Source organism: Myotis brandtii, unplaced genomic scaffold (genome assembly GCF_000412655.1).
Source record: "Myotis brandtii unplaced genomic scaffold, ASM41265v1 scaffold115, whole genome shotgun sequence".
Lineage (NCBI taxonomy): Eukaryota > Metazoa > Chordata > Mammalia > Chiroptera > Vespertilionidae > Myotis > Myotis brandtii.
The window spans coordinates 20,542,557-20,556,185 of record NW_005353967.1 but is presented as its reverse complement, the minus strand read 5'-3'; the positions used below and the strand labels follow the sequence as shown (position 1 = coordinate 20,556,185).

Genomic DNA, 13,629 nt, shown 5'->3' with positions numbered 1-13,629 from the left:
CCATCTTCCCTCTGAGATTCCACAGTCTGTTTCATGTTTTCTATGTCTCGTTCATCAGTTTATTTTATTCTTTAGATTCCACATATGAGTGAGATCATATGATACTTGTCTTTCTCTGACTGGCTCATTTTGCTTAGCATAACACTCTCCATGCTGTCTCAAAGGGTAAGAGATCCTTCTTTTTTACTACTGCATAGTATTCCATGGTGTAAATATACCACCCATCTACTGATGGGCACTTGGGCCATTTCCAGATCTTAGCTATTATAAATTGCGCTGGTATAAACATAGGGGTGCATATATTCTTTTTGATTGGTGTTTTGGGTTTCTTAGGATATATTACTAGAAGTGGGATCACTGGGTCAAATGGCACCTCCATATTTAATTTTTTGAGGAAACTCATACTGTTTTCCCTAGTGGCTGCACCAGTCTGCATTCCCACCAGCAGTGTACTAGGGTTCCCTTTTCTCCACATCCTCATGAGCACTTGTCATGTGGGGAAGTGCTTCTTTTAGATGAACTGTTAAAATGTGTTTAGGAAAACAAGAGAAAGGGAAGTCTAGTCTATATGTAGAAATTTTTCATTGAGAAAAAAATGCATGAAAATGAATACTAATAGAAAAAGAGTTGATAGAATGGATAAGAATTTAATAAAGCTTACAGGCCACTAGTACAAATGTCTACAGGTACAGCTGAAAAACTGTGTGTGTGTGTGTGTGTGTGTGTGTGTGTGTGTGTACATGTATGTCTACAAATTTAAAATGTAGAATAACATTCAAATCTCTCATATATGGGGTTTAAGACTCCTCTATTTTTAAATCTATTCTGTTCAAATTCTATTTCCCACGGCAGGACACATATTTACTATAGAAAGACAATATAACCTCAGGAAAATAACTATTAATAAGCTAATCCAATATGTATGACCAGCTGAGGAAAAAATTTAAGTACCAGACTGATATTATTTGGAGCAAAAAATTATACTTGCTAATACATATTATTCTATCACATTAGAGATAAAACATGTCTTGAAGCTTCAATAAAGACATTTGTCAATGTCTATAATTTAATATCAGACAAAAATTTAACATGTTTAGTAATAAATCTTGCAGAATTGAGCCAAGAAAGTACATGATATACTCATCTCTCACTCTACAATATTTTTTTTAAAGTTTGTGGACTAGGATGATGATTTCCCCAGTGGCATGGAATATTAAAAGTTTATGATTTTTCCTTCCTTATTTATGGTCATGAGTCATTGTTTTTAACAGCTAGGCAAGCAGGGTGGGCAGTGAAATGAACCAGAATTCCTGGACCATGAAGCAAAACAGCTTTATGATGTGGCTTTAGCACAGTAAGACCTGCCTGTTTTATTTATCCTAAGAATAGAAATGAACTGTAGTCAGAACAGTGAAAGAGGAAGTACACAGCTTTTGATATGAATTGTTGCTAGTTTTGCTTACAAAGAGGGATCTTGAGATTGGTTTGGGAACCAAAACTTATGATTTGAAATAAAACATCAAATACACAACCATGAGAAAAAGAGTCAGCACACTATAACTTTCTACCCATAAATAAAAAAGTATTATGTTCTTTGAGGAAAATTCTACAGTGGATTTGAATCAAGTCATATGCTACTAGCTTTTGCATATCCCTCAAGTCACAAGTTATGTGATAAGCCCAAAAGCCTGGGATTATATTAAATTGAAAAGTGCCTAGAAGAAAGGCATGCACAGCAGGATAAATTAACACTAAAAAGAAGACTTTGAGAAGAAATAATATTTAAAGCTTAACTGCATTAAACAGGACTATGTACAAAATTCTGCTTTAAAATCTTCATCCATATAGTTATTCGTACTACTATAGAAAAATATTTATAAAATATGTTGTCCATGATAAAGGCAGAATACAAAATGGATTATTCAAAAAGAAATAAAAGAAGAAAAACACCTGGACTTCCCACACTGTGTGGCTTGGAGACTGGCCCTTAAAAGAAAAAAAAAAAGAAAAATGCAAAATGAATTGTTCATTTTCACAAATATACAAATAAAATAATATTTAGGCCTCAATTAATGACTGTCATTCATTTCCATTAATTTTTTAAATATTTTCTTATTGATTTCAGAGAGGAAGGAAGAGAGAGCTATATAGAAACATAAATGATGAGAGAGAATTATTGATTGGCTGCCTCCTGCACACCCCCCATTGGGAATCAAACCCGCAACCCGGGCATGTGCCCTTAATCAGAATTGAACCCAGGACCCTTCAGTCCGGAGGCCAATGCTCTATCCACTGAGCCAAATCAGCTCGAGCCATTTCCATTCATTTTAATGGGAATAAATGCTGATACAGTCTCTCCCATCATATGATACCAAAACAATTTCACAAATAGGAAAATCTGCTTGGCCAGTGTGACTCAGTGGTTGAGCATCAACCTATGAACCAGGGGTTCGATTTCTGGTCAGGGCACATGCCCAGGCTGCGGGTTTGATCCCCAATGGGGGTGTGCAGGAAGCAACCAATCAATAATTCTCTCTCATTATTGATGTTTCTATCTCTCTCTCCCTCTCCCTTCCTCCCTGAAATCAATATAAAAAATATATTTTTTAAAGCTGCAATTTATTTTAGTAACAATTTTGTTCTTGATAATATCAACCACATATCTGGTAAAGTGTAGAAATGAACTACACAATGTTTTATTACTCAGAGATGTTTGGAAAATAGAACAGTGTAGATGTTAGTTTTCATAGAGGGAAAGGCAAATGGAAACACATGTGATTTTTTAGTTCCTGCAATACTATTTCACTGGAAATGTTTTTCTTTTACTAAGGGCTGAAATAGGAGAATTTTGGCTCTTAGGTTATTTATCAAGTAATTCATATTCCAAACATGACAACAAAATGTTGGTTTATGGAGTAGGAAACAATATTTCAAATTGTATTTTCAGTACTTCTAACATATGAAAATTTCTTATGCCTATGCTTCATTCATAATAGAACCTGTGGTGGGGATTATACCCATCTTTATTGGGATTTTAATATTCATCTTTGTCCTGACTGCATAGTGAGGGTTTTATATAAGAGACATTATTATTATTTATGTGGGGGATAAAAATGTTAATATTTTCCTCCCATCTTCTAAATTCTTCTATGCTGGGCAAATAATCAAATTAACAGATTAAAAGGAGAAAATCATCTTGAAAAGTGTGCATGGGAATTCACATAGGCATAAAAATTCCAAAGACAGTAAGGCAACATTGGGTATATATGTAAGACATTTTTTGGACAGAGGAGAAGGGTAGAGAATGGAATATTAGGTTTCAGAAGTGAGAATGGGCAATTACAGGCAGGAAAATTCTTGCTAGACAACTCAGAAACAGTGGGACACAGTGAGTATCTAGTTAATAGGCACCCACCTGCCGGAATTCCTCTTATTTACCATTCGGTGCACAGATTCGTGCACATTGAAAGGAAGCCGGGCCGCACTCCCTCTTCTCTGGTTCCGGAGTGCATCACCCGAGAACCACCACTGCCAAGTCACCACAGCTTGGCAACTCCTGTGTTGAGCATCTGCCCCCTGATGGTCAGTGCGCATCACAGGTACCAGCTGGTCAGATGGTTGGATGGTCACTTAACCTTTTATATATATAGATTCTTAATTCAAATTAGGCTAAGGTGGCATCCTAAGATCTTCTTTCTGAAGCATGTTTCTCCTCTGAATCTATTAGACCAGAAAGGGGAGAATTGTTTTCACTGGATAAACAATTCTGGGTTGACATTATTTTCAGTTCTTGAAAAATGTTCATTTCTTTCTGAGTCTTGTTTCTTAATAGCTTAAAAATAAATATCCCAAAAGCAGCTTCAGGATGGCAAAACTTTGGTTCCCTTCACTTACATAATAATAAGTGTGTGCCCTGGCTGGTGTGGCTCAGTTAGTTGGAGCATCGTCCTGTACACCAAAAGTTCACTGGTTTGATTCCTGGTCAGGATACATACCCAGGTTGCGGGTCCAATCCCCTGTTGGGACACAAGTGTAAGTAGGAGACAGCCAATCGATGTTTCACTCTCACATAGATGTTTCCCTCTCTCTCCTCTTCTCCCTCTCTCTCTAAAATAGAAACATATCCTTGGGTAAGGATTAAAAATAATCTCTATATATAAAAGTCTAAGTGTTCCAAAATCAGTTCTGTCTCCTCCTAGGGAACATGGTTGCCAAACTAAAAACCTTATCCCCAATTACTTTCAAATAGATGTGACCTGTGACTGAGTTCCTAACATTGGAAATTTCACTTCTGGATATGGTGCTGTGTACAATCTAATTCACGTCAAAACTGTGGCTACCTTGAGTTTGGGTTGTGTGCAACAAGTGTTGCACTTTGCTGTGCTTCTCTAAAAAAAATTTTTAAAAATTCTGCAGTTCCCTTGTGAGTTTTATTGTGGTACCCAGGCAGACTCAGTGCACAGTTTAGGAATTGGAGAGATAGCCCTTTAACATTGGACAGATAAATGACACTGACAGAATTTGTTCAGGCAATGCCTACCAAAAAGCTAAACTGCAAGACGTGACTGCTTTGTTCAGCAATTTTGCTCATTTCATTCATTTAAGCACCTCCTATTTGAAACTCTTACTTGGAAACGTAATAGGACAAAGTCTGAGGCTAAAGGGATCACTCATTTTTTTGAAGGGGGGAAAAATGAACATTAGTTATGTAACCAAATGGGCTCTCCCCAAAAATACATAGTGACACATTCTCTCAGTTTTCTTCTATCTGAGACTATATTGTTCTCACCTTCATTCCTAAAAGATATTTTCACTGGGTAAACAATTCTGGGTTGACATTATTTTCAGTTCTTGAAAAATGTTCATTTCCTTCCGGCCTCCATGATTTCTGATGAGAAATTTGTGATATTTGGGTCATTGTTCCTTTACATCTAATGAGTCTTTTCTGCTTTCAAGAATTTTACTTTGTAGGTTTCAGAAATTTGATCACGAGTGCCTTGAACTTCTTTGAATTTATACTTTTTAAAGTTCATTCAGTTTCTTGAATCTGTAGGGTTATGCCTTTTATGAAACTTGGAGAGCCAGTTTTTCTAACTGCTTTAAAATCCTTGTCATAGAATTCCAACATCTGTGTCATGCCATTGTTGGCATCTGCTGTCTTTTCTCATTCGAGTTGAGATGTTATTAGTATGATTGTAATTTTTGTCTATGTATCCTAGACATCTGGGCATTATGTTATGAGACCCTGCATCTTATTTAAATCTTCTGTTTTATCAGGCTTCCGCTGGTGCTGTGTCAGCAGGGGAGGGGTACAGAAATCTGGGCTACCCATGTGGTCTCCACTGACATTCCACCCTGCTGGGGGAAGGGGGTTGGGGAGGAGTACCTTGTTACCATCAATTTTTGGTAGAACTTCAGCCCCCCCCCCCCCCCCCGTCTCCTCTGCACTACCCCAGAAGAAAGGGGGAGGAGTGCTTCATTACCTCCAGGTGATGGTGAAAGTCTGGGCTTGCCACTAAGTATTTGATAATGGGGGTGAGAATGGAGGCATGGCATTTTCCTTGCAATTTAGGTAGAGCAGGACAGCTTTTGTTCAAAGATTTGTCTGGCCATGCTGTTCCTTTCCTCATCTATTGGCAAGAGAAAGCAGGCTTTAGGGGGGGTGGGATATTTTGTCTAAATGAATTGGCATTTCTGGGTTGTGGGCTCCTCAAGCACTCAGCTCGGGATATAAAAGAGACAAAAAGAAAACCCAGGGAACTCAACACCATGCTGTTCCTTAAATCCAGGGTCACTGGAAAGTCTCTCGCCTTCTCTCCATCTTTCAGAGTCTTGTGTCCATCTTATAATATGTGCAGGGTTTTTCGCTTGCTTGATGGGAGGAATAGAGAGAAATGCATCTGCTCCATAGTTTCGGGAACTAGAAGTCCAGCTCCCGTAACAGAAGACACTGCTTTCTGCCTCGGCTAATTCTATTGCACCACCTGAAGGCATGCAGGGAACTTCTCTGCAGAACAAAATCTAGATATACATCTATTCTAAACAAGCCCACTGTCCTTCCCCAGGCCCTCTTCTGCCTGGTATGTCTACCTTCACTAGTTGAGAGGAATATTGGGGAAAAGTAGATTCAGGGGTTGGAGAAATTTATAAGAGAAAAATGGTAGGGGTGTTTTGTCAGCATTATTTTTAACTCCAGTACTTCCCACACTTCAATGGATAATAGGAAAAAGGGAAATGCATTTACAAAGTGGGCTTTAAAAATTCATTATTAAAGTGTTACATTTAGCCCTGACCAGTTTGGCTCAGTGGATAGAGCATTGGCCTGCGGACTGAAGGGTCCCGGTTTTGATTCCAGTCAAGGGCATGTACCTTGGTTGTGGGCACATCCCCAATAGGGGGTGTGCAGGAGGCAGCTGATCGATGCTTCTCTCTCATTGATGTTTCTAACTCTCTATCCGTCTCCCTTCCTCTCTGTAAAAAAAAAAAAAATCAATAAAATATATTTTAAAAAAATAAATAAAATAAAGTGTTACATTTAAAGATTAAAAAAAAAGTGTTACAAAGTTTTTCCCCCAGAACCCCACCCTCACCCCAGGTAATGATTAATAAAGAAGAAAAAAACTTTTTCTTTGTTTGTTCTGGTTTTTATTCAGATTTTTACTTTGGTTAAGGTGTCATAGGATCTCTATCTAATAACAACAAAGACAAGCTGGTTGTAAAGATGACAAGTTAGGAACTTGATGTTGACACTAATGGTCACGAAAGACCAAACTTATGTAACTACTGAGGTAATAAATAATGTGTTAACCTTCTTGTTCCATAGCTTTTTCGTGGTTGAACCAGCAGATCTACCCTAGGTTTGGTGATTGATGATGCCTGGAGTTGGATGCCTTAGAGTTTTTTTTTTAAGAATTGCCTTTTCTTCTGCTTTTGGTAGTTTCTATCTTACTCTGCTGACTGGCCTCTTCTTTCTCCGAAGAGCTTTTGCAAGACAACGATTGAATCTGTTGTTACGAGCTTTCTTATTACGACAAGAATCCAGGTTTTTATAAAATCTGTCTCTGATCTGAAATGTAACTTCCGTGCCTTGCATATTCTGCTTGTACCTTCCTGCCTTCCTGTCCTGCTCACAGTTTACCTGGATCAGCTTCTTCTGCAGAGCTGCGTCTTTCTCACGGTGGAGTTCCCTGAGAAGCTCTACTCTGTGCTGCAGGATCTGGCATTCGTTCTCCAGCAAAGCTGTGATCACGTGCAGTGAATGCCTGTTATGGCTCAGTTTTCTCATCTGGGCCTCCAGCTCATAATTAGCGAACACGTTATACGGTTGGGTTTCGAAATGGATTCCATAACTTCCACGAGTTGCTCTTAAGTTGTGCTGAGATTTCTGGTACAATTTCATTAGTTCACTCAGCTCAGCATGTTGCACACTCCAGAGTTCCGCTCCCTGTAGTAACTGCTCCATGTTGTTCTTAAGTTTGGCATTTTCTTCTTGAACATGATGGAATCCAGACTCCGCTTTTTCCTTTTTTAGTTGAGTTTCATGAACAGCTCTTTCTTCTTCTGAAGGATTTACCGCCTCCCTTGCCAAACCTTGTACACTGTCGTCCGAGCTCTGGCTTTCCAATATCATCATCTGTTTCTTCGCACTCTGTTCTTTGAAAAGCAGCCTTTTCAATAGCACTTTATTTATTTTATCGAGTCCTCTGACTTTTTCTTTAAGTTCTGACAGTTCCTCAGCGATATCAGTTTCCTCAGAAGATTCTTTTGCTTCTGCCATCTTCTTTTCATAACATTTCATGTTTTTAAGAGTCTCTTTAATTTCTTTTAATAATTTTTCACACTTCTTTGTAGCCTGTTGTTTAGTCTCTCGATGGCAACTATTACTTAAGGAAAAGTGAGAACTGCAGGAGACAGGGGGAAGTGATTCTATTTCAAGTAAGGCAATGACAGTCTTAGGGCCCAAAGCGTCTCGATTGGGTTTGGGAGAAGGTTTAGGAGTTCTGCAGAGGCGGGGCCCTTCCATCGCAGCTGAGTTAGTAGGGCTGGTGAGCGGGACACGAGCAAAGAAGAAACCTTTAGAGATTCCAGGAAGGTGATGGTCCTCTATACAAATGGTAAGAGAATATGGAACTAAGCAGAAGTCAGAGTTAAAGTCTGAAACCCGGTAGATGATGTTTAGGTGGAAGGTGACATCTCAGACAACCTAAGGGGGAGGGTGGGTGGGAAAAGAGACTGGAAAGGACCTAGGGCCCCATTTCTCCTCCTCCTGGCTTCTGGCATTTATTCCCTGACCCTAGCAACCAGGTCTTTATTCTGTCACTGCACCACCCTGGCCTATCCCCAGCTTCTGTTTCCTTTGTGTCACAATTGAAGTTCTTAACCCCCTACCCAGTGACTCATGTATCAGAATCACCCTTGAGCTAATCCTACTCCTCACTCCAGAGAGATCTCTAGAATTTTATTCATCTCATTCTGATTGCATTTAGTGACTCTCCTACCTCATTCCCACCACCCACAACCACCACCTTAACCACAGTATGTTTCCCTACCACCTGCGTGCATGGCTGAGAGAGAAGTCCTGCCTGGTGAGATCCCCCCCTGCCTTCGGAGCACCTGGAGCCCTCACAGCTTCTGCTCAAGGAGAGATGCTACCACAGAGAACGTTATCCTTACAGAACAGACCCCCACAGTGCTGCATTTATTTTTTGTGATGATTTTAGGGAAATGTCAGGAATCAGTCCATTCAAAAATATTCTACTGCAGTAAGAAGAGAGCATTTGAATGGTTCTCAACAGCACACTTACAAATGGGGACTTTTCTTAGCTTCAATTCAGGCATCCTCTGAGACAGGCTTAGTACGCTTGCCCCTGAGTCGTATACATCAGGTGATATAAAAGTTTTTCATCGTTACTTTTCAGAAGAACTTGTTAAAATGGCACAATTTAAGCATTTCAAATATCTAAGATCCTATAGTGGGTTATAGAAAAGTAACTGAAGTGACCTTGAGAACATTAAGTTCAATCAAAGAACATTTATTCCTTAAGTGAGACTTTTTCTTGGCCTTCAAAATCTTACTCGGAAGGACTTTAGTAACTAGAAGTTTGCTTTCCATTTGGGGAAAACTCATACTCTAGGGGTTTTTTCCCCCCCTTTTATTTCTTTAGAGGAAAAAAATTTTTTTTCCTTTCACAGTTACCAACTCACTTTGGCTTAAGTTTCCCTGAGCTCATGCTCGTCTCCAGGCAGCTGGGCTCAGAGCCATGGCCCTGTGACTGACTCTCCACAGATACAGCGTGTCGGTCCGTTTTCTACGTAAAGGGGCACCTTCTCTAATTCACGTGATGCTACCGTAGCGGCTACACTCGCTCTTACACTTTGTTTCCTCTCATAAGGTTTGAGTTTGGTGGGCATTTCCCCTTTGAATCAAGCCATCACTTCAGGTAATTTTTTAATCTCCAGGACAATGAAACTTTTTTTCTGATTTGATTATTAATTTCTAGCTGTATTGCATTGTAATCACAAAATATAATATTTCTACCTTGTGAAATTCATATTTTCTCTTTGGCCTAATGGATTATCAATGCTCACATGTGTTTTATGGATATTTGAAAAGAAAATACATTCTCTGTTGTTTTCTTTTTGCGTGCAGCTTTTTGCTACTCTTAGACATAAATCTGACATTATCATTGTCTTTGATTTTTAAGGAAACTGGTTCAAGATAGCTTAATCAAGATGCCAAAGAATTCCTTTCCTTTCATCAAATAGGGATTTAAATATTTTCTACCTCCTTACACATATAATGAATTTCAAACATTCCTGTTAATTTTATTGAAATTTGAGTTTAGTGTAGATGCTAATAGATATTCAGAGTGGTCCTTTTTTCCTTATTAACCCATATTTCCAGGAGATACCTATGGAAGTGAAACACATTTGATTGTCTTACCGTTGCTATCTAATAAGTTTCCCATAGCTTAATGACTTTCAAAAAAGAAATGCAAAAAGAAGAGCAAAAGGCTGTTTCTAATATTATCACAGAGAAAAGTTGTATAGAATTTTTTTCTTCAAATCTAGTTTGCCTTCACAAAAAATACATCATATTAAAAAGTACATAATGTCAATTTGCCTTATTTCTAGTCATGTTAACCTTGGTCATTTTATTAAGTGATGTCTGTTAGATTTATCCACTAAAAAGTTACTGTCTTTCCCTTTGTAATTAACAAAATGGGGGAAATATTCTGAGTCTATAAAATTACCCTGTTTCTCCTCAAAATTTTGCCTATACAGTATAATTTTAGTGTACAGAGCTGGATCTTGCCTGTAACAATTATTACAGTGGTTATCTAATGGTGGTATTTTATTTCTCTTATTCCTTTTATATCGATTGATTGGAATTGTTTTGTAAAGAAGAGCTGTCTCTTTTCCTGTATTGATTCATTGATTCATTTATTCAACTATGTGTTTATATAAGTATGGACTCATAGATACTTACTTTATTTGGGGAGTTATAATTAAATACTATCATTTGTTTTCTTGTTCAAATATGTATAAATAATTATTTTAATATAGTGAAATTTTTGGTATAATTAGAATATTATGTTGTGTAATTGTTTTGATTGTCAAATAGGGTGGGTTTTTTTGTTTTTGTTTTAACCAGAGCATAATAGCAATTAATGACTATTCGAGGATTAGAGTTTTATGTACACAAGGGATTCTATGCAGGGTGTGATTTTAAACATAATGACCTGTGTGGTATTGCACTTGTGTGTAGCCAGTTTAGGAATAAATTTTTTGAAAATGTGAAAATTTATTCAAATAAGCAAAATACAGATGTAGCTGGACAGTCTACTACCCTTTTCCTCAGCATGTCCTCTTCTCTTTCACCACCAAGTGGTGCTGTGGGCTTTAAAATTACTATACAAACTTTTTTTTTTTTTTAAAATACTGAATTCTAGAATGGGTGGAACCATGAAGATAGTCTTATCCACACAATAGGGCACTATTGCAACTAATCCCTTACTAGCATGCTGTTCTCAGAATGTCCACAAGAGGGCACTATTGCAACTAATCCACTTATATACTTATATGCATAGCCTATAGACACGGGCAATACGGTAGTGAAGACTTAGGGGGTAAGTAGGGGCTGGGAGGAGGGGGAATGAAGGAGGATGGGAGATATCTGTAATACTAACAATAAAAATGTATTTTAAAATGAAAAACAAAGGGCACTGTTGCAACTAATCCCTTACTATGGTGCTGTTCTAAAAATGTCCACAAGAGGGCCCTATTGTAACTCACCTACTAGAGTGCTGTTCTCAGAATGTCCACAAGAGGGCACCATTGTAACTAATTCCTTATTAAGGTGCTGTTCTCAGAATGTCGTCTTATTTTCTTCAGAATTTGAGAGTGGAGATTCTAAGTGACTTGCCCAAAGTTACAGCTAGTTATGAGGAGAGCTGGAATTAGAGTCCAAGCCTCCTGCCTTAACGTGTTAAACTTGCAGGGGAGGCGGCTCTGCAGATTAGGAGGCTGTGGAGGAATTTTTCAGTATCTGCTAAGTGTTATACAGGAAAAGGGTTATGTGGAAGAGCAGGTTTTCAAAGCTGCTGAGACCGGCTTGTTTCACAAGGACTCTGGCAAACAAACCTACATATAATACAAATAGCATTTTGACCAACAAAAATGTGACCAGAGGTTCACAAGAATTGAACTTTAACTTTGTTTCTCTCTCTCTTTCCCTCTCTCTTCCACTCTCTCTCTCTAAAAAAAATAATAAATACATAAATAAATAAATAAAATCAGTGGAAGAATATCCTCGGGTGAGGATTAACAATATATAGAATTTTTAAAAAAGAATTTAACTGTATTTCCCTTAGAGGCAGTAGTTCTGTCCTCTCTAATTCAATGTTGGTAGAACTTTATTTTTTTAAAGTTATACCTTTAGCAACTTCATTTTTCTAAAATATGTTATTTCTTTTAGAAAGAGAGGAAGGGAGAGGGAGAGAGAGAAACATTGATGGGAGAGAGAGACATTCATCAGTTGCCTCCTGCACATGCATACTGGGGATCGAGCCTGCAACCCGGGCATGTGCCCTGACCGGGAATTGAACTGGTGACCTGTTGGTTCATGGTTCAATGCTCAATCACCGAGCCATACTGGTTGGGCTTGGTAGCAACTTATAAGTACTGCAAATAACCAGAATTGGCTGTATGTAGGAAAAATTTAACGAAGTGCACTCTGCAAACTACAAAATATTATTGACAGAAATTAAAGATTTAAATAAATAGAAAAACATCTCATGTTGATGGATTTGAAGGCTTGATATTGTTAAGGTAACAAAACCCCAAATTGATCTAAACATTCAACACAATCTCTATCAAAATCCCAGCTACCTCTTTTGCAGGAATTGACAAGATGATCCTAAAATTCATATGGAAATTCAAGGGATCCACAATATCCAGAATAATCTTTTTTTAGGCCCAATAGCGCCCTCTTTGGGGCATGATCAGAACTGCACCCTAGTAAGGTATTAGATTCTATAGCCCCTGTTGTGTGCATTTTCAGTACAGCACCATAGTAAGGGATTAGGCTCAATAGCGCACTCTTTTGGGCATTCTCAGAACCACACCCTAGTAAGGGATTAGGCTCAATAGTGCTCTCTTTTCATCTTTCAGAGAACAGCACCCCAGTATTGGGTTAGGCTCAATAGTGCCCTCTTGTTGGGATTTAGAGAACAGCACCCTAGTAAGGGATTAGGTTCAACAGGGCCTTCTTGTGTCATTCAGAGTGCACCCTGGTATGAGTTTAGGTTCAATAGTGCTTGCTTTTGGTCTTTCAGAGAACAACCCCCCAGTATTGGATTAGGCTCAATACCACCATCATAGCATCTTTACCATCATTATTCTGGACTCTATATCAGGTAAATTCCTTATCTCCATCTCATTTATCTGTCTGGAGAATTCTCTTGTTCTTTTACTTGCGGGGGGGGGGGGGGGGGGGGGGCGTTCTTTTTTTTCTTGTCTGCTCATTTTGGCTGCCTGTTTGGGTTTGTGACTATGTATTAGGTAGAGCTGCTATGCCTCTCAATCTCTAGTACAGGACTTTGTCAAATGCTGTTTCTGACTGAAGAGGTCAGGCAAATACTCAAAGCCTTCAGAGACCAGCCTCTACCTGCAGACTGATTGGATTAACTCTTAAGTAGCCCTCAGGTAATGGTCCTCAGGTGTGGTGAGAGGTTTTCCAATAGGGTGGGGCAGTTGTTTCTGCCTGGATGCTAATTATCATTCTCATTCTCTTAATGGGCCTCAGAAACTCCACACCAGCAGTTCTCCACCTGTGGGTCACGACCCCTTTGGCGGTCCAATGACCCTTTCACAGGGGTCGCCTAAGACCATCCTGCATATCAGATATTTACATTACGATTCATAACAGTAGCAACATTACAGTTATGAAGTAGCAACGAAAATAATTTTAAGGTTGGGTCACAACATGAGGAGCTGTATTTAAAGGGCCAGAAGGTTGAGAACCACTGCTCCCCACCATGGGGCAAGGTGTTTTCCAATAGAGTGGGACAACTGTCTCCCCCTCAGGCAGGAACTGCCTGCCTAGCAAAGGTCCACCTGAGAAAGGTG

General features: G+C 38.8%; 1 protein-coding gene across 1 annotated transcript; it reads right to left on the bottom strand.

Moving 5' to 3' along the window:
• Positions 1–6,940: 6,940 nt before the first annotated feature.
• SPZ1 (spermatogenic leucine zipper 1) lies at positions 6,941–8,023 on the bottom strand. Its single transcript, XM_005858167.1, has one exon. It carries the CDS (start codon positions 8,021–8,023, stop codon positions 6,941–6,943), a length of 1,083 nt encoding a protein of 360 aa, XP_005858229.1.
• Positions 8,024–13,629: the final 5,606 nt, after the last annotated feature.